We start from the raw sequence: 26,043 nt of genomic DNA, 5'->3' as shown, positions 1-26,043 counted from the left end.
AAAGAACTTTAAATAGATCCACCACTGTAGCGCAACACCCACTTAAGTGACACACAGCAACAATTACATGCCAGCAACCCCATGTATACTATACAGCAGATGAGGCAGAAAAGTCATAAATTATTTCTCCACTTGAAACAAGGGATACATTTACAGTAGGTAGGAGAGGTATTACAGTGCTCCCTGTTGCCTTAGTGGTGCAGTGAATCAGAAATTCGGGTCGAGGAAGAAGAGCGCTAATTACATGTTCAAAAAATTAAGCAACAACCAAATTGTTTTCAGGGGTGCCCGATTACACCACCAAACTGGCATTGCCTTGCTTAGCTTCTAATTTCTGCTGATTTACAATTTATTCAAATATTTACAATTTCCTGAAAGCAACTGTTGAAGGACTGAGGCAGAGTGTGTCGCAAAATGTGGCAAGAAGGGGTAACATCCATGGTAAACAGATTCTGCTTAAAGAACAGAACAAATTTATCCAAAGGGTGAGTAAATCAAAAGCTAAGAAACAGCATCCCAACAAATCCATCCATTCATTTTCTAACACCTTCATCTGATTTAGGATGTCAGGGAAGCCAGAGCCTATCCCACCAAGCAACAAGTGCAAGGCAAGATACACCTTGTACAGGATGCCAGTCCATCACAGGGCAGACAGACACATATTCACACCCAAGTCCAATTTTTCCTGAAGCCAATTAACCTACCAGTAGGTCTTTGGACTCTGGAAGGAAACCTGAGCACACTGCGAAAACCTACACAAACAGGGAAAGTATACAAGCAGCACAGAACTACTCTCGTTATGTCTCAATTTATGTTTCTGAAAAATAAAGTATATATTGATTAAATGTTTATGGCATCATTTTGATTAATTATTTACAACAAATGTATGTCAACAGAATTTACACATAAGTGTTCTTAAAAACAAAAGTCACATTCCTGATAATTCTGTGAATTTATTGCAGTGCAAAGTTATAAGCCTTATAAATTATGAAGGGGTATGAAAATCATATGATTAATCATTGCTTTAAGTTATATTTTGTGTGATTTGAAATGCTCCTTTGTGGCAGTTAAGCATTAAGGCAATGCCATTTCACAACTGCCTATCAGTGGCAACAACCCAATCATGAGATTGTTATTGAAGTGCAATCATTTTCAGGTTGAAATACTGAAGTATTTCCCAGTTTTGGAAAGCAAATGTACTTAGACTGATGTTTCACAAATTGGGCTGCTTTGCACTATTAGAAATCTGTTGGTAGATGTGCTGATGGAAGTCAGTTTCACCAGATCAGAGTCAAAAAAGAGACAGAGGGAGATACAGAATATGAAACTTAAACAAATAAGACATAGATCTTATACCAGAGTGCCTAAAAAGTGGAGGTATATATTGCCTCTATCCTTGCTAAAGGAAAACCCAGATTTGTACTGTATTTAGAGTATATTGCATTTGCTCAGTATGGAAATAATTTAAGTGGATCACATTATACAGTATGTGTTTTTCAGGTAAAAGGGGAAAAGGCTGAAAAGTTTGGTACAACACTCTTGGAGAAGAGTGCCATTGGTAGAGACGGGTATAAAAATATTACATTCTTTTACTCTTTTCTTCCAACATTTTAAATTAAAAAATGCTTTGCAAATTAATTGCATAAATCTCACTATTTCAAAATAAACCAGTTATATATAATTATCATTATATATTAATATTCATGTATATATAAAAGAATATGTCCACCCGCTTTATTTCTGCATTCGAAGACAAAAATATTTGTTCAGATATAAGATTTCCTTCAGCCATGTCTTGAAACATGGTAACAGATTCTATGAGCAGTTCTTCATTTGTACTGTATATACTGTAGCATTAAGGCCTATAAGCAAGTCCCACATTACTGTATATATTGTGACTGGTAACTGTCCTTCCAGACAAAAAAATAACACTTCAGTAACACCAGAAACCAATTTTGTGGCAGCAGTGGGATATTGAGTAGTCTGAGATTTAACTTTTTTTCTCAACATACTGTTAGGTTGAACACAGAACCTTGTAAGAAGATTCCAAGGATATAAAATATGTTTTTTCTAACAAAAATGTTAAGGATAAAAGTTGTGCTTTTTTTCCTTTAAAATTACAATTATTTCAAATTACAAATTAAAAAAGTTAGAAGAAACTTTTACAACAATCCTACATTTGTGAAAGATGGGCTTCACATGTGAGTCTTAAGACTTTATTCATAAGACAAGAAAGATCAGATCTAATTCTATAAAAAGAAAGGAGTATGAAAATTGCTCACCACATTGGCAAGTAAGGATTATCCCAAGACAGATTTTACATAGGTTTGTTTGACATGGTATTCCCCTTCAATACAGAATGCAGTCACCACCAATGGGAAAATACCCTGTTACTGATGTCATACTGAGAACTCGCACCAAATTAGTACTGTGGTGGGCCAACCATGTCATTCCAACGTTTTCTCCAGAGTTTGGGATGGCAGGGGCCATCTGTTCAATTTCAGCCTACTTTCTATCCTCTATCCAAGCGAAGCTCGTGGATCATGGTTGTTTACCGAATAAACCGCCGAATCTTAATTACTTTTGCCTTTACAATACCTGTATATGGTCCTCCCCATCCATGTTCACCAAATTAAACAATCTATAGTTGCTAGACAGAACAAGGTCCTCTTTTGGAGACAAGAGTACTCAGAGTGGCCACCTCCCAAGTGTCTCCTCCATCTCATAACTCATACTGCAAATCACTTGCTCATGATAATTTTGCTGCCTTCTCTTCTACAAAAATGGAGCAGAGCAGCCCCTGTTATCCAAACCTCAGGGAAAGGTGAAAAAACCCCAAGGAAAACATTCCTGGGTCCCCATGGGGCTATCTGATACAAGATCTCAGTATGATGTCAACAACAAGACACATCCTGACTGTTGATGACTGCATTCCTTTTAGCTGAGATTATAATTTCTTTTGCACTCTCTCACTTTCAACACAGCCGTTTCATACTATGTGGTTACTGAGAAGCCAGCAGAGAATGGCTTGTCTGAAGCTTCAACGGCAGATGTCATGCATTCTCCCACAACCTTGTAAGCCAGGATAACACTCTGGGTATTGATGCAATATTTGGGGATAACGGTGAGTGAACCGTTGCATTATCATGGTCATGAGGCTAGATCAAGAGGCAGTAATGTGAATCACATCTTCCCTTCCACAGATGTTACAGTAGAAACACAAAAAGACTTGCCAGCAACCCCAGACATTCTGCCATTCCATTGACGATACCTTTCGGCTTCAAGGTCTCTGAAGCGATGATGCTTCTATATAGGAGGTGAAAAAACAGACAGTGTTGACATAGTTGAGAAGTTACTGCAAAAGCAAGGATTTCTGGCTGACTGCAATAGAAAAAGAATATTGGAAACTGTTAGCTGTTTCAACATATCTTTCACATGAAAATTGTTACAATTATATAACAATAATAAAAGCAAATCACTATATATATATACTGTATAGGTTATATTATTAGCCATATAAACATATTAGTCTGTTTTGTAGTGTGCTTCCTAAAGATATGGTGCTTCTGAATTTGAGACCACATTTGAATATGGAGAGGAAGCACCATGCTATTCCTCATAGTGGACACCAGGTTGACAGTGACGATCGTACACTCCATCCGTCTTCCCATTATGTGCAGATGCACTTCACTAACCTGAAGTTAGTACAGCAGTGGGATAAGTGATCCCCATGCTCAGGGGGACCACTGTAATTGTTGAAGCAGGGAACCAGTGAATTATGGAACTGGTCTGGATTGCTCCCATCCAGGAGACATACATAGTGTCTGCCTCCTAGGGGGCCCAATGCATGGTGTTAACTCCTTCCTTCTCAGCTGGAGTGTGGTGCTTCTGTGTGGATTACCAGAAGCTGAACAGTCACTTCAAAGGATCCATACTCTATAACACAGAACAACAATTACCTCAACCAGCATGCCAACTCTTCATGGTTTTCATTACTGGATCTCCACAATAGCTACTGGCAGGTTTGATTTGATGCATGAAGCATGCCCAAAGACCACTTTCTTGACTGGACAAGGATTCTGGCTATTCCAGATGATCCCCTTTGGCCTCTGTGATGCTCCAGCCACATTTGAATGATGCAGAAGGCCCTGGAATCCATTACCCTAACACAGTGCCTTGTCTGTCTCGATGACCTGATGCTGCATGGCAGCTTCTTTGACCACAGTTCCTACATCCTAGGCCTAGTCCTCAAGCGAATGACTGCTCCCAATGAAGTGCCACCTAATGTCGAGGGAGGTCTCTTTTATAGGCCACCATATAAGTGAATCTGGAATTACCACCCAGGAATGAAAAGTTAGTGCAGTGCAGGAGGGGCTGGCACCCGTCAACTTGAAGCAATTCAGAAAGTTCTTAGGGTTGGCACTGTACTACTCTGTTTTTGCCACTACCATTGTCCCACTTCTTAAGCTCTCCCAAAAAGGTGCAGAGATCGAATGGAGGCAAGGCAGGAGACCTTCAATACATTGAATATACAGTCTTAGTTGCCCCAAGTCCCAGTACAGATGCCAATGATGAAGGACTGGGAGATGTATTGTCACAGAACAAAGATGAGAAAGAGAAAGTCATTTTATACTACAGCTGGATGCTGATGCCCATGCAACACAGCAATAAGAGAAAGACAAGCCTGATCCTTCCTTCCAGTGGTGAGTGCGAGACATTGCATGCCTGGGAAGAGATGGCTGGACAGCTTTCATCCACCAAAGTTCTCTGGGTGCTGGATCCGGGCCTTAGGATGTAGCAATTATTTCTACACCAGTGTTCCTCCACATCCGGATAGGCTATGTGGCAGGTAGCCGTCCCTGCTGCATTATGAGAGCCCACCGACGGCTGCCTGGAGTGAGTCGTTTAGGTAAAATTAAGACTCTCTAATGTCTCAGACAGTAGTGCCAGGAAGGGTCCCAGGAAACAGTCAAGAGCAACCCTCCTACCCCTTCCTGTGAGTGCAATGAAACAAGGAGCCGTGAATATTCTAAGACCTCTACTTAAGACACCAAAGGGAAACAGGTTTATGCTAGTCACGATGGTCCACTTAATTCTCTCCACAGAAGCCAACACCCTACCAGACCAGGAGGCCAAGACTGTGTGTGATGCCCTGATAGAAGGCATCTTCAGCTTGTTTAAAGTCCCTTGGTAGATCCACTCTGACCAAGGCAAAAACATAGAGTCCAGGGTTTGTATGCATGCGGGGGGCTAGTTGGTTTTCCTGCACCAGGACCAGCTGGCCACCTACAGAGTTAAGACCACATGTAAGCCAGTCTCTTCCCGCTCTCCTAGCCCTGGTTGCCCAGAGACAGCTGATTCAGACGCTACAGGAAACTGTGCTCCACCTTTCTCCCTCCTTTGTGTCTCTCTCGCTCCCTTTATTTTTCCCTGGTGAATAGCACATCTCTGTAACTAAAAGGGCAATAAACCCTCTGCCTTTGTGAAGCTGCATACCTGCCTCCTGCCTATTCTATGTCACCATCTTTGGGCTGATTTACCACATTATTATTATTATTATTATTATTATTATTATTATTATTATTATTATTGTTGTTGTTGTTGTTGTTGTTGGTGGTGGTGGTGGTTTTGTTCATGTGATGGCGATAATACCATCTCTAAACTTTCAAAACAAAATATCCCGTGACGTTATCATTGTGCTCTCAGGAGTGGAGAATCAGCATTTGTTCGTCTGCATTTATGCAGTCCAAACACTATGTGGTGTCTTGTTACAGTGCAATTTGGTGTCCATGGTAGAAAAAAAAGAAAATATTTAAACCACTTACCGTTTTAAATGTAATGTATTACTTCCAAAATTATTTTTATACTTATATTATTTATAACTTTTAATTAAAAAAATCTTTTTAAAGTTTTCTTGAGTTTAACAGTTTACGAGTAGCCATTTAATACTGCAAAAGAAAAAAAGCAATTGAAAAAATGTAATTTAAATTGACCACAGAATCACTTCTTTAGACCTCGAAAGCATCATTTTATCTTTGAACAGGTTAAGTCAAAGAAATTTTTTAGACTAAAAGGGAGAACACTGATAATTAAAAATAATAAATGCACGTGTATCATATTCATGATATTGATGTTATCTGAAGCACCTTATGCTAATAGTCGAACTACACTTCACGTCTGAAAGACCAGGCAAATTGTGTTCATGAAAAGAACGTTGCCTTGGTAACACAGTAAGGCTTTTTCCGTCTATAAATACCTGCGATATTCATTTTCCACTCTTATGAGTATCATGTTGTAAAGGAGAGTTGCCCAGACCTGCTCCACTATTACAAAAATACATGTTTGTTCCTTGTGCTTAGGTTCACTAAGACAGACAAAAATAACAACAACTTTGCAGACATGTTGAAACTTTCTGAAAAAGCGAACGAGCAAACGGGGACTAAAATCCTCCTGGACGCCATAACAAACGACAAAATTCACTTGGCGAGGTTTATCTTGGACGCTCTGGACGGGAAGATTATTAACGCAAGGACAGAAAGAGCTCAGACCCCTCTTATCTCTTCTGTTCTATTACCCGATACACAAATGAGATCTAAATTTATGAAGCTTTTGCTACAAAGAAAGGCGGACGTAAATTGCCAAGACGAAACCGGACGTACTGCTTTAAGTTATGCTTGTGAAAGAGGATACCTGGACGCGGTGAAAATACTAGTTCAGAATAATGCTGACCCTGAGCTGGTAGACATGTGGGGGAACACCGCTCTGATTTACGCTGCAGTGACCGGACATTGCCCCGTGGTAGAATTTTTAGTGCGGGCGTTCAAAAGATTGGGTCTTAATATTGACCGACCAAATCGGGTTGGCAACTCCGCAGTTGAAGTGGCTAAGTACCTGGGACACAAAGACTGTTTTCTCGCCCTGACGAGCAACGCCAAGAAATCTCATGAGAATGAAACCTGTAATTGGAAAGAGCCGCTACAGAGTCAATCGCATGATAATATATGCGAAGAAAGGTTGGAGAAAAAGTTATCCAACTCCTTAATAGTAAGGCATAAACAAGATAATCACGTATACCCATCAATCCAGACAAGAAGTGCGCTTACAGCGAATGAAGCTTTAGATATTGGAAGTTTAGATCGAAAAAAGTCTCCAACTTTCGGCAATCAGTCGGTATCTATGGAATCAATAGATGAGGCTGATGGAGAAAGTAGAAGCTCTCTTGATTGCCAGGGTCTCGTCTTTTCCAGTGTTCTTACTCCAAGGCCTCGGCTGCGCTCATTGAGTGTTCAATATGCCAGTACTAACCAGAAGCAAGGGGAGAACAAAAACAATATTCACCCCTATCTACCACCTTTTTCACAAACCTCGGATCTTCGCATTTCAGCTATTAATTCTACAAACCCAAACAAAAACAAGCACAGGAGTGTTGGTCTAGCGTGCCTTGATACCACAGTACCAATCTCGAGCCCTTTCTCCAGCTCTCTGGGTATTTTGCTTACTCCCATTGCAGCAGCGAAAGTTGGTAAAAAGGAAACAGAAGATGAAAAACCTAAAAAAGCAGCCTTTGACTCGGGCATTAGACGATTTCCTGAAAGTTATTATCTCAAAAGATGCAGCTTACCAACGAGTGCCTTAACTCCAGCACCCCCTGATCGGTTGATGTTGCCTTTATTCAAACCCAAAAGTTTGCCGAGAAACATACCTGCAACCATCACAGATTGCTCCAACACCGTTTCACCAACGGCTTCAACGACTTTTACAGTCCTGGGTAACAAACTGTTCCGGCGATTCACTTTTCCCGAGTTAAAAAAAACTACCAAAGGCTTGCAAAGGAATGAATGCGCTGATGCTTCGGGTGGCAGTCCTGAGTCAGTCATGCGGGGTCTGCCGAGGTCTGAGACTTTTCCCATGAGCAAGAACCACCCTCAGGTGGGAAGTAAACCAAGCATCGACAGTATCAGTGCTGTGAAGTGCGAATTCGAGTTTCACCATAAAACCACTTCCTCGTGAATATTTTCTTAATCTAAGGTAAATGCACACATTAAAAAACAACAACAACCGATTTCCTAAGGATGAGTATCAAACCCATGGCGGCTTACTGTGTTTTTAAGTTAAGGAATCTGACGTGGTCATTTACAGTATTTAATGTACTGTATTTTACAATGGGAAATTAGTATTTGTGTTCAAGATAGACTGCAGTATTATTGTTTTAGTGTTATACGTTGATCTGTATATTTAAAGCATTTGAATCAAAAATGTCTTATTTTTAACATGATGTCATATCTCTTCATTTGGAAAACAATACGGATCAGTCGCTTAACTGCAATGTACAGTAAGTGAAACGATGCCTCTGTTGACAAGCAGTTCCTGTTGACACTGTGCTTATACTGTAGGTTCACTGTCGGTTTAAATACAGTATGACGTGTTTTATACTTTTCTGAAATGTACACATAAAATAAACATTATATATCTAAACATATGCCATGGTTTTGCAGGTATGTGATATTTGTCGCTGTTTGAATGTACGTTTGGACATATTCCAAAAAGGAAGTTTATTATTTTTCTTTCGAATCTAAAAATTGAAAGTTCTTCTCATTTTTACAAGTAATCATGTTATTAGTAAAACACATCTTGTCTTCTGAGAAGCTATCTTCTACCCCCCCCCCCCCCCCACACACACACACACATCTATGAATCGATTGCTATAATGTCAGTCCGCAAACGATCGTAAAAGTCTCACTCTCAAATCAATAAGGAACGTATTCGAATGTTTTTAGATACACATTGGTGAATGAACCGCCCTAGTTTTAAAATGATAAGAATAGTCCTTTTTGGTGCGCCGGGCTGTTTCTTAAAGAAATTAAAGGACCTTAAGCATTGTACTGTAATTTTCTATATACAGTACCTCGTGACATCGGAGCGTCCAATAATGTTTTATATATTGTTGCTTCTTTATACAGTGTATGTTCGGGCTGTAGTTATCTAATTAATAGCAGGCTAAGCTTATACTGTATAGAGTGCTTTCTTGGTATCGGCTGAAAATGGCAAAAAAAATATATTTTGAAAATGCTCGCACATGTAACAGAAATGCGTGTTACACAGAAATGTGTCTCCTGTTAAATGTCACGAAGACTAGGATATAGTAACTCAAAATGTAATGCAACATGTACAAATAGCACTTCAAAATGCAGAATAAACAGAGTACCAACACCGTTTCACTTATATACTGTACAGTAGGTAGGTTGAGAAATATTTTCCTTTTGTAAGTTATGCACATTTTAGAAGTAGGAGGTTCAAAACGGTTCAGACCATCAATAGCTTGACAAACTAAGCCTAGGATGCTTAACTATAATCAATGTCTTACACATACAAACGTAAAATAGGCAAGATATTTGTGAGAACGGAAACTTATCGGCTGCAGTCCATGTGTCTTATTTTCCATCATATCAAATACATTTACTGTATTTCCCCGTATGTAAACTGGGCTTTGCAAATGACATGGCGACGTAAAACATCAAGACAAGTATGACCGACGAATGGGTTACCGAGAAATGCAAACTATACTCTTAAAGGATGACAATAAGTTGAAAATGTACCGTATTAGGTACAGTATATACAGTACAGTATAATAAGGTCAAGTTGATTTTTTAGTTCGTTTTGATCCTTGCAAATGGGTTACTAATTAATCGAACGCTTATAAAAGCAGCAGGTAAGCGGGAGACAAATGGTTATTAATAAAATGTTCCGTTTAAATCATTTTAAACATCCTCATCTTCACCTGCAATGTTATTATTGCTTTTCACATAAACGCCCCATAAATACAGTACTAACATTCCCGTATGCAACTTTGTACAGTACCGTGTTTGTTTTGGAAGACCTGAATTAGGTTGAGCCTTCCATAGGCATGACAGACACGATATAAACTACTGGTTTAAAGTGACAACATGGGTGTGATGATTATTGGGTCGTTGCTTTTGCTTCACACGGCTCAGCACACACATTACAGCACCGCATTACGAGCACACGTCGGAACTAGTGCTCTGCCACACAACAGCAGCAACCTTTTCCATGACGGATAATATTCCCAAACCTCGGCTGCGGTAGTGGGAGATGGAAAAAAGCTTTTCAGAAATAGCTGCCGTCGTATTCTTCATGAAACAACTTAGAATAAGTTCCCTTTTCATAACGCCTCCTTAAATCACGCCACAGCTCCTCATCTGCACTCTGTGGGCATTTGTAGAACTGCTTCAGCACCGAGTTAGTTTTTTTTTCTCTTATTGCAAGCAGTCTTGACTGTATCAGTCCTCTGTTTATCGCTACAGTAGACTAAAATGCTGCAAGCATAAGTGTTGCTTTAAGTATACCTGTGTTTTAGCTGCACTTGCAATGAACTGAACAGTTCCCCTCGCGGTCGCCGGAGATCACGTTTGTCACTCTTTTGAGATTTTAAGAGACCAGGCTCTCATCTCGATTCTTGGATTTCAATCTACAGAAGAATGGAGCTCGCCAGATTCAGGACCATGGATAGCACTCGAGTTCTGCTTTGTATTTTTAGTGAGTAGGCTATTATTTTTCAGCAGTGTTATTACTGCAGCATGTACACATTCGATCCAATTTGCTTGTTATGTCGAGAGGGGCATCGTTTTAAACGTGCGGAGTAAAGAAGAGAAAATTTCAATGTACAATAAACGCGTTACAGCAATGATATGCGAATGAAGTTAACATTCTTCGTGTATAATGGGTATACATATAATACAATCATAATGTACAGTATAATGTAAGATGAACAGTTCAACTACCAAATTAAAATATTAAATAACAATTATTATTCTCAGGCATATAGCATACTTATCAAGGAATTTTTGCACCTGGCAATTATTCCTCATTAACACTTATGCACGTTAAGTAATTTTCAATATGTTACAATTTATACTCAGTAATTTATGTGAATAGATATTTACTGACCTTTAAAAACATAGAAGCAGACTTTCTGATTTTAACTTGCTGTTGTTACTGTGATTCACCTGAGAGTAACTGTTTGACTATAAATATAATTAATCTCTCCTTGCTATTATGCTAAACTAGACATTGTGTACCTATACCAGTAACTGCAATGGAGGTTGGCAGTAGCTGTAGACTAAACACATTTGAATATTGTGTGACAAAACACATATTGTATTATTTGAACTCCTAATAATAGTTTTTTTTTTACAGTTTTGAGTGAACAATACTTTAAACGTTTTTTTTCCAGACTTTCTGTTTGGAGTTGTATCAGAGCAAGAAGTTGAAAATCTTTCAGGATTGTCTAACAACCCCAACAAAGATATATTTGTGGTTCGAGAGAATGGAACAACATGCTTGATGGCAGAGTTCGCTGTCAAATTAGTCGTCCCCTATGATGTCCTGGCACTCAACGGAATAGATGTAAGACACCAGTTTTATTTTTGTTATTTGAAATGTACAATGTCGTACAAATCCTTCCAAAAGTAATTTTTCGTGTTTTTATCTTGTTCGAGAATGCTAATAGTTATAACTCACGTTATTTATGTGGTACAATACAGACAGTTATGCTTAGAGGACGTCCAAAAGGACAATTGTTTTCTATAATATTTTATGTACGTCAGAAGTGATGAAAACATTGAGACAACCAGTGACTGTAGTACGAAAAATGCATTGCTTTCAAATATTTCGTTCTAAAGTGCCCAGATGATATGGAACACTTTTCATTTAGCAGGCACTAAACTATTTCAATATGACATACTGAAATAAAAGAAAAATAATTTCTGTTTGATTTGTTTAGACTGCTTTTAAGCTAACGTTTTTGGCCAACAGTCCATTGTTGAACTATCTGGCATTTCCTCGAATAACATCGAACACATACTGCAGAAAATGAATAAGCGCAAAACAATTAGGATTATTCCTAATATTTTTCCTTTTTCATTTTCGCATTTAGTAGAAAAACGGTTTAAAGCGGGTTATTGTAAGAAAGCATATGAGTAAACCACTTAAGTGGGAGGATAACACTTGATGTAAATACCATTATCACATTTAGCTATGAGAGTGCACAATTATTGCTTTTTTTGTTTAGCTGATTACAGAACAAGCGCAAATCACACTTCCCCGTGGGGCTGAGATTAAAGGTAAATGCGGGAGTACAGAAGCCGAGCTTCAGATTTCTTGGTTAAGTGACGCCTACACTTTACGCCTGTTTTTCATGAAGGTAAGCCGCATATTGTCAAACATTACAAATCTAGCTGAGTCAATGTCTGAACTGCTCTGGAAAGTATTATTTATTAAGAAACATTTTTTTCTCCACCTACTTCATCATGGTTTGTTTTAAACGCACACAACAATTGTAACAAAATCAGCATAGCGCATTCTTTAAAATGTTTAGTGACGATGATCATTTTTATTAGTAACAGACATAAAGTCACAGAGGTAGCAGTAACTGAGAGTGTTAAAAAGACTAACGATAAATAACAATAAGGAAGTAAATTAAGAGAAAATTTCAATGAATTCCTTAAATCGTTCTAAAACTTTTTTTTTTTCAGGAAGCACATAACCTGTCGAAATGGCAAGATGTTTTGTGGAAGATCAACAAAATTCAATTCGTTTACGACACTTCTGAACAGACGCATTTCAACAATGCTTATAATCGTAAGTAGGAAGGTATTTTCTACACCATGTACAAAACACGTATGTTGTTTGACCTTTAGACTAATTAAGTCCAGAAATAACTTTTTTTTCTTCTTAGACGAAGTCCTGTTTCAATTCCAACAAATGTAAGCCAGTATACGTTATCTGAAATTACAAAAACATCTTCAGTAGGGCTTCTTAATGCTTAGCCGGCAAAAGACACTTTTAAAAACCTTAGTCCAGATGTGAGATGTTGGTTGTTCTATGCAAAACGGGATACCTACAGTATCTAATCTATTCACATTAGATTGTTCGACGTTTCACGGAGGCCCCAAAGCTTCTTTAGCATGTTAAACTACATCAGAACATTTACTTCTAATTGTTAGTTTTTTTCATTACACAAAGATGATACATGTAACAGTATTATTCTTTTTTCGTGTTTTATCTCTTACGTATTTTAAGAACCTAGTGGATGAAAAACCGAACTGGCAAAATGGCAATGGTCTTCTCTTGTTTGTAACCTCAATGTTATACAGTATTTTAGTAGTACTTTATATTATAACCCAAAGAAAGGCCTTTCAAGGATTTTATTAAACTTCGGAGTGTTTTCTCGACGGAAAAGCATGTCTCGTCTTTGATCATTATTTGTATACAGTACTTAACAGCGCTAAAAACATAATGACATTATGAACATTTTATGGTAGAGTACATAAACATAAAAGAAAAAAAGGTGAAGTACTGTCACAATTGATCAATCAAATATTATACTCCTAGAAGAGAGCCTGATTCGGATAGATTTGTTATTTCTCACTCTTATGTTCTTATCAATTTTTGAACAAGAAATGTAGAATCCAAAAGCTTAACATATTCGCTTTGAATTAGTCACCTCGGAAACATTTTAATGGACCAGTTATAATATTTCAGAACATATTTTCAACATTTTCACACTAAATATAGATTACACCCAGAATAACATATCATTATTTTTGCGGTAAAACATTTCAAGGTATTGGTCTCATTTACCAATTTAAAGTAGCTTAAATGGAAAAAAAAGTAGCCATTTTAAATGCACCTACTGCATATGGAACTAGAAATATATATATATATCAATATATATATAGGGTAAATATATTATATATTCTTTTTACAGTATATACTGTAAACATTAAAAGAGAGTGTACACATTTATGAAAACAGCAATGTGATAGCTTTAAAAGTCAAGCAGTAGTCAGACATAGAAGTAGTCGCTTTCACATCTAGATTATACTGTACAAAATAATTATTATACACCGAAGGTCAAAACAGGAGTGTCATATTAAAAAATATACAATTATAAAAAAATATATTGTAACTTTGCAGTTTTAAAACTGACATAAATCTTTTGTTTACCTTTTAACTTTAGTTATTGTATATTAATGTGCTTTATTGTTTTGCATGCATTTTTGAAACCTGGTCTGAATATTCTTATTTGTCATCTACAAATCTTCAAATCTACCCAGAATTTGCATTTAAAGTCAAGTCAGGTGATCCCTGTGGACAATTACTGAACATTGCTCATGCCTTTCTCTGCTGTTAAATTGTTTTTTTTTAATGTGTGTCCTGCTGATTTGTAAAGCAATGTCTTAAATGCTAAATGATCAGGAGGTATTGTATAACTTAATTCAGTGAGCTACACATGTATAGTTTGCTGCAGTTATGATGACCTAAATAACAAAATGCCCTTCCCTAAGGGCTAAAGCCTACCACATTATGATGAAGCCACAAACATACTAGAAAACTAGCTGCATCATAAATAACTTTTATTATACCTTTCTGCTTTACACTGTATCTCAACTGCTGATTTTGATTTTCCAACAAATATTATGTTGGGATACAATTTTATCATAGTTTGAAAGCAAAACAAAATAAACAACAAAATTCAATACAAAATACATGTAAGTAAGGGAGTTTGTAAGACAGGAAAGAAAGGTGAAAAGGGACACATTAAGCATCACTAGAAGATATCAATCTACAGTACTATAAGGCTGTCACTGAAGTATGATTTTTATTTTGTCTACCAGTAGATTTTTTTTCCTTTGTCACAGGATTCATACAATAGGAAAACCTATTTAGCAAATACTGTGGTCTTCATCAGATCCCAGAACATGCACATTCTAGTATCTGATATGTTTTCAAGAATACACAGTATATATTTCTTGTAGACTAGAGTTGGTAGGTACAGTAAAAGGCTGAGAGCCTGAAAGCAAGAGGGATTTACTACAAACAGATGGATGCTTATGACATGTAGCTAAGAAAATATTTGACTTTTAGTGGATTTCCAATGAGTTTGCAATGATTGGGTCCATTAAGAGAGAGACAGTCCCTCTGCTTGTAGAATAAAACAAAAGATCCTGTTATCTGTGTTGTTTAGTTAAAGCTTTTTAATGGATTACTTCAAATACAACTGTGTCTCAAGTACTCTCAACTGAAAAGATGAACAATATTTTAAATTAGGTACAGTATATCCACAATGTGAAAAGCTTTAAAAATGCTGTACATTTCTCAACCATACATTTGTTTGCTCATCAGAAACTGAAAGTTGAATTAAACCTAATTTTCATTGTAGCAGAGTAAATTAGTAGAAATAATTATATTGTTTTATTATGGAAATAAATGGGAATCCTACATGTCTACTAGCTAAGACCATCCAGTCAAATACAGTATGCTTTAATCTTATTTAAGACCTTGATTCTACTATATTATATTATATGTATGGAAAATTAGGGAGCATTTTATTGTCCAAGTAAAATGGAGAAAAAAGGTCTGTGACTAAATAAAATATGGGGTATATAAGAAACCAATGGGATTAAAAAATGTAAGCATTGAACAACATTTTGCTTCTGAATAAAGTATCATAATAAGGTGTAATCCCAATGGATTGGAGTGGAGTACGGAGTTTGGACTTTTAAAGTATGACAGTGAGAGTATTGTTCAGATTTTGTCTATGTTACGGACACAGCCAGACCTCATTAATTACCAATTAGCATTCCACACATGACTCTTTATTCAAATCCTCATCAACCTGCACTTCACTGCTCGGTATCGAACAGTCTGCTGTTTTCCTGAGCTCTCCTTCTTCCTGCAGACCTTCAGTGAATAAGCCCTTCTACTGCTCTGGATCCTGACACTGCTTCCCCTAGCCCCATCGGATTTGTTCACCCTCATCCATGGCATCGACTTGCACAGGGTTCTTCTTGTCTAATAATCTCCAACAGCAATTCTAACAAAAAATGTTAATGGTGATAGCGGACAACAAGCAGGCAGTCTTTTATATACTTTATGGATGAAAATAATAGCTGAACGGTCAAAGTAAAGACCATTCTCTGAACTTAATAGCAGTATTAATATCTGGCTAGTGCCTACCGGAACTTTAAGAATTGATAGAGCTGATTTTAAATAAATAGAACCAGTCACACTCTTTTAGTGAATTTTAAAGTATCTACAATCAAAACTTCTTAACAGAAAGTACTAGTTAAACAATGCAACCTGGATGATGTGATGGCAGCCAAAGTATGCCAGTATGCCTATCACACATCAGCTACCAATGGGGAGGAGGATAGAGTGATGAAGCCAATTCATAGATGATTAGGAGGTATTGATTAGTGAAGGACAGGGGGAAATTTGATCAAGACACTTGTAGGGTTTAACACCCCCTACTCTTTTAGAGAAACACCCTGGGACTTTGAATGACCATGGAGAATCCGGACCTTGGTTTTACATCTCATTCGAAGGATGGCACCGTTTTTACAGTATAGTGTCCCCATCATATACAAGGGCATTAGGACCCACACAGACCGGGGGGTGAGCGCCCCAGGCTGTTCCTACTACCACCTCTTCCAGTAGCAGCCTTAGCTTTCCCAGGAGTTCTACCATCCAAGGAACTGGCCAGGCTCACACCTGCTTAGCTTCAGTGGGGCGTCAGTTGCACCTTTTTACTGTATAGTGTCCCCATCACTCTACTGGGGCAGGGTGCCGGATGAGCACTCCCTACTAGACCCACTTACACCTCTTACAGCGGCAACCTTAGGTTTCCCATCCTGGTACTAGCCAGGCACCTGTTTAGCTTCAGTAGGGCGCCAGTTGTGAGTTGCAGAGTGGTATACAGTAGCTGCTGGCTGATATACTGTATTGTTTTGTGGCATCGCAAAGATATATAAAGTCTTTGCTGTTTCGTAGGTTAAAATGTCTATTAATGCACACTTTATATTTTCTTGATATTTGTCAACCAGCAACAGTGGCACTGAATCTTAGCAAATCTCAGAAAATAAGCAGTTTTGGATTTGGTTAGTACTGGAATAGGAGAACTCTGAATAATTGGGTACTAATTGCATCTAAGTGGGGAAGTGCTTTTGGATTATCTTTGATGAAAATTGCATACAAACATTATTTATTATAGATCTTGATTGGCCCTAGTGGGTGTATTGTATGCAACATGTAGTGCATGTAATTACCACCTAGTAAAATATAATAAATTATTGGAACTTCCAGTGGGTCCTGACAAGGCAGTTGGGATAATACGTGCTCACACCCAGCATCCATTTTAACTCTTTTCTTAGTTTTCATTCAGTTTAAGGTGGTTTTCTCACTTTCAAGGCCCCAGAAATCATGATAAAGGAAGCAAGGTGGACACCTTCCCTATGAAAGCTATGAAAGAAAGGGCAAGAAAACTGAAAAGAAGCTCTTTTCACAGATAGTGACTAATGCATACCTCATCTCACTGACAGACTTTATTATGATTTACTGTATACCAGTGACTTCAGTGTCAATGTCAGCTGACAGAGGAGAAGATTCCTGTTCACTCCTTGTTGTGAAAAGAAACCAAGAGGTTTGATCTTATTCAGGCATTAGAGAGGCAGGGAAGGCTAAAGTTCTTAAAAAGATCCTCAGATCTACTACTAAAAACAAAGTGAGCTTGGATGGACTCCAGTTTTTTGCGATGATTCTTAAATAATGGTTCACTGTATATTCCATCTGGCAGAAATGGTGGACAATGGCTACCTTTTTAATCTGTGCATTGTTTGCCATCTGGAACAATAATTATATTAATTCTGGAAATGGTTTTGTTATTTTTTCTTAATTTTTAATGCTTTGCTGTATCGACTAACATCTAATCTTTCATGATGCAAGAACCAGTATAATTAACAGTATTGATATCAGATGTGATCTTTCATTTTCTTAAAAAATGTAAAGATTTCTTAGAGATCTGAACCTCTTAAATGTTATTATTAGTGAATTTAGAATCTGTTTCTAAATCTGTTTCTAAGCAAATGGACACATTTGTGTGTGTCATATTCCATTGTGATCAGGCAGGCCTTCTGAAGCGCTCTGATCATATGTGGTGCCTTTTCCACATTTGCAACCAAGCTTCTTGTAGCTGTGCTTGTAGAACATGTAAATATATGTTGTATTTCCAATAAATATGAATATTAGATTAAGAAAAAAAAACAGATGACCATTTCAGTAACATCTAATGAAATAGAAGTGCCACCTATCGATCTGCATCAGTAAAGGGATGCAAGTGACATACTGAACAGAACTGTATTATGCCGCAGTGTTCTTGCCACTGGTGTGAGTGGCAGCATCAGTGTATGAAACAGAGAACTAGGGATGGGTAAGAACCAATATTCTTCTAATTCATACTTGCATTCTTATATAGAAAGCTTGTAGAAGGAAGTACAGCTAAACCTCATTGTGGTAGTTGCAAAATGTCAGGCTTTACAGGTCCATTTTTCACTAACAAAAAATGTCTAATAACTAATCCCCTTTTTTTCTGTGAGCTTCTGTGGAATAACAAGAAATTCACAAGAAAAACCAAGCAATATTGGGGCAAACTTGAAAGTTAGGTCCACTTGTAAAAGCTACTGTATGTTAAGATCAACCATTTTGTCCAACTTTGTAGCGACCTTTAAAGGTGCTGTTGTTGTCCTTTGAAGATGCTTTGTAGCTTGTTCTTTGGGAAGGTGATTATAATGAATGTTTTACCAAATAATCTTTATGACTTAATTGGATAGTTGTTTGGTTTCATGATTTCCCAGTCCTTTGTAAAATTGTTTTAGAATAGGTAAATCATGAAATTGTATACCAAAAAGCTTTAGACAAATCCCCAAATGTAACATTTGTACTGTTTCTTTCAATTTTGATAGGGATATACTTTTTACTCTGCCACTAGAAGTTGTTTGGGCCTCTGTGACTTGAACATAAATTCACATGTGGTGATTCAGTTAATTAGATAATTGGTGAAGGGCAGAGAGTCACATTTTCACATGTGTTTCAGTGACTTTTCGTGTTGGCTTTCTAGAGTAAGTGTTTCTTTTGTGTGTATTACAGAACTTTGCTTAAATAAATTCTCATATTTCTCTTTTTTTTTCCTTTTCATTGTGACTTTCCATGTGTTCACACCTCACCTGGTTGGCCTGTCCCAAATATAGATTTTTTCATTACAATTTATAGTAATATGTTATTTTATATACAAGAAGCTACTCTTTTAAATGTGTAGTGTAAAATGCAGTTTTAAACATATTACCTTAATTATTTATTAAAACAACAATGTGATATCATCTTATAAAATAAAATAGTGCTAACTATTTTTTTTGAAAGTGCAAAGATGTACTGTACACTAACATACAGTACAGTAGTGCAAATTGCCCATTGAGGTAAAGGCCTCTTTGAGAAGATCTAAACAGCAAACTGGAGGATCCAGGAATTATGACAGGTGATAAAACCATAAGAAATCATTGAAGATTGTCCCCTGCAATCAAATCTGTTGATGGTGTTGGGCTAAATATACCTCTACATGTTGACAATGGCATCACGTTGTATCTGTTGAAGGTATGAGAATGCAGTAGTGATCACTGATAGATAATACTGTAGATATTGGTCTAATAGTTACTGGTCTCTGATACTGTATGTCCTAGTGGTCTTTTAAGCTGTAACAGAGCTTGGGAGAAAAGAACAAATTCTACATAGACAATGACTTCTGGAATGGCCTGCAACAGTTTAGTGATGATACAGTCATCCAACCATGGACCGATGAACTCCCTTCAGATTTCAGATTCTATTTACCACAAAGGTGTTTGGAAGTAATCTGAACTGAGACATGAGAAGAGACATGGTGAATTCAAATTAAATTCATAAGTAGGCTTTGTGGGTATATATGTTCTTAAATATCAGTACTAGAATAGTGGGTTGGAATACACATATTAGTTCTACAAACTCAAATTTCAGCTATTTAGATGACACATAAATTATTATTATTATCTGTGCTCAGTAAAGGTGCATAAAATAACAAGAGTGTGATTGTTTCTGTACATATTTTGTCAATGTTATAGCCGACTTATTACTGATTTTTGCATTCTGAAACAATGTGCATTTATTTTGGAACTGATCATATGCATAATGAATACATACAGTATATGCAATATGTACAGTATAATGTACTATTAGTGTTATTTGAAACACCCTTGATATCTTGTTACATATCTTGTTATATATGTTACTTTAACAATTGGCACTATGTATTTCTAGCTGGGAAGCACACTGCTAGCTCGCACCGCCTGTCCGCCCTGGTGACTCCAGCAGGACTTTCTTATGTGTGCCAGGCCCCGCAGACTCTTTCGCTCATCTCCAGTGATCATCAGAAAGGAGTAACAATCTCGATGTCTGACATCCAGATCCAGCCATTTGACATAAAGAGCAACTTCATGTTCAGTGAAGGTACAATTAAAATTTACTACAGCATCAGATATATAAAAACAAATGAGACCAAGCGTAATTATTCATTAGCAGAGTGCGGCAAAATACTAATGTGAAGTAGCACACATGTTGGGAAGGTAGAGTAAGTAGAATGCCTCTCTGAATTAGTATAGAATTTTTTATTTGAAAAAATTAACTAACCAGTATTGCCATGGCAACGTTCTTATTGTTACCAGATTGTTGTCTCAGGCATCAAATTACCTTACATGTTATATAAGATATATCCAAGCCTAAGCAATGAAATACTGCAGTGTTGTTATGGAAATAATAGCGAGAAACAATTGCATGTCAGACTGCATCTGAATGTTTTACTGAGGGAAAAAAAAGTGGATGCAGTGCTGGGTATGGTATTCTAAACTAAAAAAAAATGTAAGAATATTATTTAGATTAGAGTGATGGACGGGAAGAAGCAGATATTACAGCTATTTAAATAAATGGCCTAAATGCTTTCCTTGACTTGGTCAAGTTTTTTTTTGGAACATCATCAGTCAGGCTTGAGTAGTCTTTACATTGTCCTATTCCAAGACTCCTGAGACCTTGTTGTGGAGCAGCTGTTTTCAAGGCCTATCGCATTCATTGTAGCAAGAATGTCATACTCTTCCATTATGCTAGAGTAGCAGAACTTCACTTTTCAAGGGTTTAAAATGAGATTTTAAATTCCAGAGCAGTAGTTGTGAAGGTTGTGTTTTTCTTTTTCATTCTTCTGTGAACATTATTTTTTAATTAGGTTTGTGTGAGACTAATGAAACATTAAAACATATGTATTCATAAATATACTGTATGACTCATATATATTTAGGTTTCATAAACACAGTAGTTTGCTCCAAATACATTTGTAGATTTAAAATAAATGGATTCTGTTTTGCTGGTTGCTGTGCTTGTTAACATTAATGTGTAAGTTTTTCTTTAAAAGAAAAGGCAAAGTCACAGTAAAGCTGATATAATTCTTGTGAAATATTTTCTTTTGTTGAAATAGTGTTTTTCCCACATTTATTTTGGATTTATTGATTTATAATTTTGTTAGAAAAACAGTCACACATTTTTATCGATTTTCAAATTCAATTAAAAGAATACAATACTAAAATATAATGTTTGCGCTCTCTGTGATATCTAAGTAGCACAATAGCTTAACCTCCCAGTATCAGCTATTAATGTTTTAAAATCGATTTAATCATATAAATATTTTTTGTTTTGTTTTAATGCTTCCATTGCTCACAGTGGAAGATTGCTTGTAATATGATATTTCACTTACAAGTACAATGGTAATTTAATTAGTAAATGATGAATATGTATTTCACACTGAGAGGAATAATAACATGTCCTTTAATATAAATTGAAGCTTGGGTTCTCAAACAATTTCTATGCCTGAACAAGGTTATGCTCTTTCTCTTATGCTGCATTGATACACTTGGATTATGTGTTGAAGAACAACAAATGGCTGTTTTACATACAAGGCTTGTACTGTATGTAACTACTTGTGTGAATTATTTTATCATATGAATACCTCTTTGAAATACAATATATTGTTTCTAAAACTGTTTAACTCACTCAAAACAGAACTGACCATCTGCTTGCACTTATACTCGGTTATATAATATTGATGATGAGATGCAAAATAGAAGTATTCCCGAGAACTATGCTAATCAAATGAACATCAATAGAGTGCCTTATCTATGAAATGGAGGGGCAGGTACAGTATAGTGACAGATAACAGAGAACTTTGTGATTTTTTTAATGGGTATACAGTATCTCTTAGCATTCACAGCAGATCATGTTTAATGTGTGGGTATTTTCACAGGAAGCACAAATGTTCTAGCATATTTGGGAGAAAAGCTTGAGAGAGTTTGTTTTTTAAACAGTCATTATTGCACAAACAAATATCTGAGCTGGACACTTTTTTATCACTTACAGTAGTTTCTCTTGAAACATTCATTACTATGAAACACATACAGTACCTGTATTTCCCCATCATCTATATCTGAGAAATCGATGTGTTATATAATTATAACTGAGATTAACAAAATATGTATGAGGATATTAATGTTACATAATACATAACGATGTTATGTATTAACAGTCATAGATTTATTTCATCTGTTTAATATACTTTTTTAACAAAACTTAGAAACCAAAAACTGTGGTTTAGTTCCCATGTGTATCTCTTATTTTTACATGTATACAAAATATTTAGTTTGAACAGAATAAAGAATCACACTTATGAGGGACACATTTATTGTAATGGAAACATTTTCTGGAAAATTACATGCTTCTCAGACTTCCTCCTGCAAATGATTTTCATCCTGATCTCAGGTTCACACATAATCATACTATAATTTTGGGAGTTCTTAACATTGTCTGCAGATTACAAACGCCGATAGTCTTGTTTATTGTCATAGAGTGATATGACAATACTTAACATACTTATATACAGCATACAGGTACAATTACATTAAAATGATACCATCAAAATATAATACATGTGCATATTATGTAAATGCATCTAACCTGTATGGCAATTATTAATTAAAAGAGCTTGTTGACATATTTGGCTTTACTACAGTCTAATTCATACTGTACATACTGTAACTTAATGACTTAACAATTATTTTTTTTCTTTTACTGAATACTTTCATTGTTGAACTGCTAAAGTTTAAATGTTTTCAACTTCAAATATTAAAGCTTCAAGCTCTTTCAGATTCAATTTTGGAAGTGATCAATAAGCGTGTCTGTTCCTTTGCTTTGATATTGAATTTTAGTCCTGCTTCTCTAGTGCCTTCTACTTCCTATATATTCCTGTCAGGTCTGAGTTGTAATGTCATTTGTTTCTCTCTCTCCACAGCCTATAAATGTATTACTGACCAGAGGGAACAGCTAGAGGAGACCTTGCCGTTGATTCTGGGAATAATTCTGGGAATTGTCATTGTAATTACTCTTTCTGTCTATCATATCCATCAAAAAATGACTGCAAATCAACCACAGCTTCCAAGAGACAGATCACTGTATAAGAATATGTGATGACTTTTAATATTGTTAAAGAAAATGACAGTTAACAGTACATTGTCTTTCATAGGAATGGTAATTTATTCACAGAGTTCTTGAGTTAAGGTACAAATATGATTAATTTTAATTTGAAAGTTACAGGTATTATATCCATGATTTTAATTAAACTGGAGAATCTATCAAACAAGCCATTCAAAAAACATGAAGCACAATCTTTAATATGCTAAAGTATTTATTTGAATGCTGCATTTATTATTATTATGCATTTTTTACATTGTTTTCCTTGCTTTAGACAATATATGCTTTCTTTACCAGGTCTCACAGTATGAAGTGCACCATTAATTACTTTGAATGTATAAATATGTAAAATGTGTAAATAAACTTATCGAAACCATAAGTTAAACATTTAATTTTCTCTGTAGTGTATGCTTTTGGCTGGGGTAGTGCAAAATGTGTATTTACAGCATAATATTGCATAAGAGGAAAAAAAAATATTTATGTCATGACTTTAAAGTAAACATTTGCATCAGGAGAATTAACTTAATAGAACTGATGAACTTTTAATTGAATTTAAGAAAAATGTGAAATATTCTATTTAACAAAATAAATTAATGTAACTCATTTTCTTTGTGTACTCGTGTATATTCTATGCTTTTTAAACATTCACTTCTTTTCTTCTGTTTGAAGTAATTCAATGAAAGTGAGAACTAAAATATTATTCTCTCAGGGGCAATTAATGGGATCTCATTGCTTTTGAGAGAAATATTAGAGCTCTGTCATGTATTCCAGAGTAAGCCTACTTGTTTCTTACATTGGAATGTAAAAAACAAATGTGACTAGAATAGACCACTGTACCTAGGACTAAATCTCAGGATTTTGGTGACTGTACTTTTTCTGAGCTGCTCAATTGCTGTGGAATACCCTTTCTCCAGCTCTTCGAGAGGGTAATTATTTGACTCTTTTCAAATCTAAACTTAAAACTCACATTTTTACTATGGCCTGTGTTTGATTGCCTTCTATTTATCCTGTATGTTCTATTTTAATTTTTCTTACTTTTTATTATATTATTTTTGTCTTTTTGTTCTATATGTACAGTACAGCACCCTTGGATTTGGAAAGGCACCCTTTTTAATAAATAGATAAATTATTCCTATTCTTATCCTTATTAATAATAATAAGAAGAAGAAGAAGGAGGAGGAGGCCTAATAATATAATAACTCTATTATAATATAAAATTTTCCTCTATACAGGAAATCAGAGTTTTCTAAATACAACAAAAATGGCAAGCTCTCTTATTAAGGTTCAAATACTTACCTCAAGGCACTGTCAACTGACACGTTTTCTCTGTCCTCCACTCTCCTTTCTCTCTCTGTCTTTTCCTCTTTTCTCTCTGTACCTGCTTGTTTCTGTGCCATGTTCCTGGTCTGTTGATGAAACTCTTAATGATTTTTTAGGAACTTAATAAACAAAGGTAAATCAAAGTGAATTTCAGACATCTCAGCAAACATCTCCTTACTCTGATGCTCCTAAACTTGACACTATGTTGAGATACCTCAATCTACAGTTCCAATTCCCGGTAATAATATCCAATTAAAAAATAACAATATATTTTTAGATGTACTGTATGTGGGAGATGTACAATAAAATATTTCGCTACCTTATTTTATATTTAATGTACAGTATGGAACCTGTCACAACGTATGTTCAATATGTTGAAAAGAATTACTTAATTTAATTCTGAAATTCTGTATATCAAAATATATAATTCTGCAACATATAATGGATGATGCAATATAGTGTATTTATTTTGGCCTTTCCAATATATCCTGCAAAACCATCATTCAAACCAATAATGTGCCCTTGATCTTCACAAAAAGGATAACGTTTTATACTATGAAGGAACAAAAAATGGTTAATACCACTGAATATTAGAAAGAAAAAATAATGTTTTAGCATTTTATACATTTGACGTAGGATAAAAGTAGTTACCTCTTGCTACTTTCTTAGGGTGGAATTAACCTTTACTTGTTCCTTCGTACAATGCACACTGATGCGACTCACTGATTTTTATTAGGTAACTGCTTTCCTGGAAATCCATCTACAAAGAACAAGAAAAGTAAATGTGAATAAATTAAAAGCTGTCTATACCCCATTTTAAAACCCCATTTTAACTGCAATCAGTGACTCGTAAGGGCCTCAAGAATATCACCTCAAATTTACAAATGCCTTACAAGGTTCTTATTTGCTGTTACTGCCAGTATCATACAATAGTTGCACCATGTCCCTTGGTGCTTCAAGTAGAATAGCATTGAAAACACCTCATGCCCTAATCTTTATTGAGTAGAACAAGTCCTTGATGAACTGAAACAATGAATAAGGAAGAGATGCTAGAAATGGAATGGCAGAATATTCCTGAACTATCAGCAAAAAGATAGTGGAAACAGTCCCTGCTTAATTGCTAGGATAATTCTAATAACAATTAAGGCAAAGGGTGGCCACAAAATTAATTATATTGTGAACAACTGTTTTGTTATTTTGAATTTTGTCTGTTAATATATAAATGCTCTTCATACCTTAATAATATTGATGAAGTTCAGAAGCAGATGGATAAATTAC

At 36.0% G+C, this 26,043-nt stretch overlaps 2 protein-coding genes across 2 annotated transcripts; both read left to right on the top strand.

Annotated features, from left to right (window-relative positions):
- The first annotated feature begins 6,297 nt into the window (after positions 1-6,297).
- On the top strand, positions 6,298-8,443 carry LOC148674868 (uncharacterized). Its single transcript, XM_088625573.1, has one exon. It carries the CDS (start codon positions 6,400-6,402, stop codon positions 8,008-8,010), a length of 1,611 nt encoding a protein of 536 aa, XP_088481699.1. The 5' UTR covers positions 6,298-6,399; the 3' UTR covers positions 8,011-8,443.
- Positions 8,444-9,983: 1,540 nt separating this feature from the next.
- lamp5 (lysosome associated membrane protein 5) lies at positions 9,984-24,048 on the top strand. The gene is made up of 6 exons (XM_088625572.1): positions 9,984-10,554; positions 11,252-11,424; positions 12,089-12,220; positions 12,552-12,657; positions 20,200-20,388; positions 23,267-24,048. Exons 1-6 carry the CDS (start codon positions 10,497-10,499, stop codon positions 23,440-23,442), a joined length of 834 nt encoding a protein of 277 aa, XP_088481698.1. The 5' UTR covers positions 9,984-10,496; the 3' UTR covers positions 23,443-24,048.
- Positions 24,049-26,043: the final 1,995 nt, after the last annotated feature.

Source organism: Lepisosteus platostomus, chromosome 3, assembly GCF_059453375.1.
Source record: "Lepisosteus platostomus isolate fLepPlt1 chromosome 3, fLepPlt1.hap1, whole genome shotgun sequence".
Taxonomy (NCBI): Eukaryota; Metazoa; Chordata; class Actinopteri; order Semionotiformes; family Lepisosteidae; genus Lepisosteus; species Lepisosteus platostomus.
This window is presented reverse-complemented; position numbering and strand designations above follow the sequence as displayed.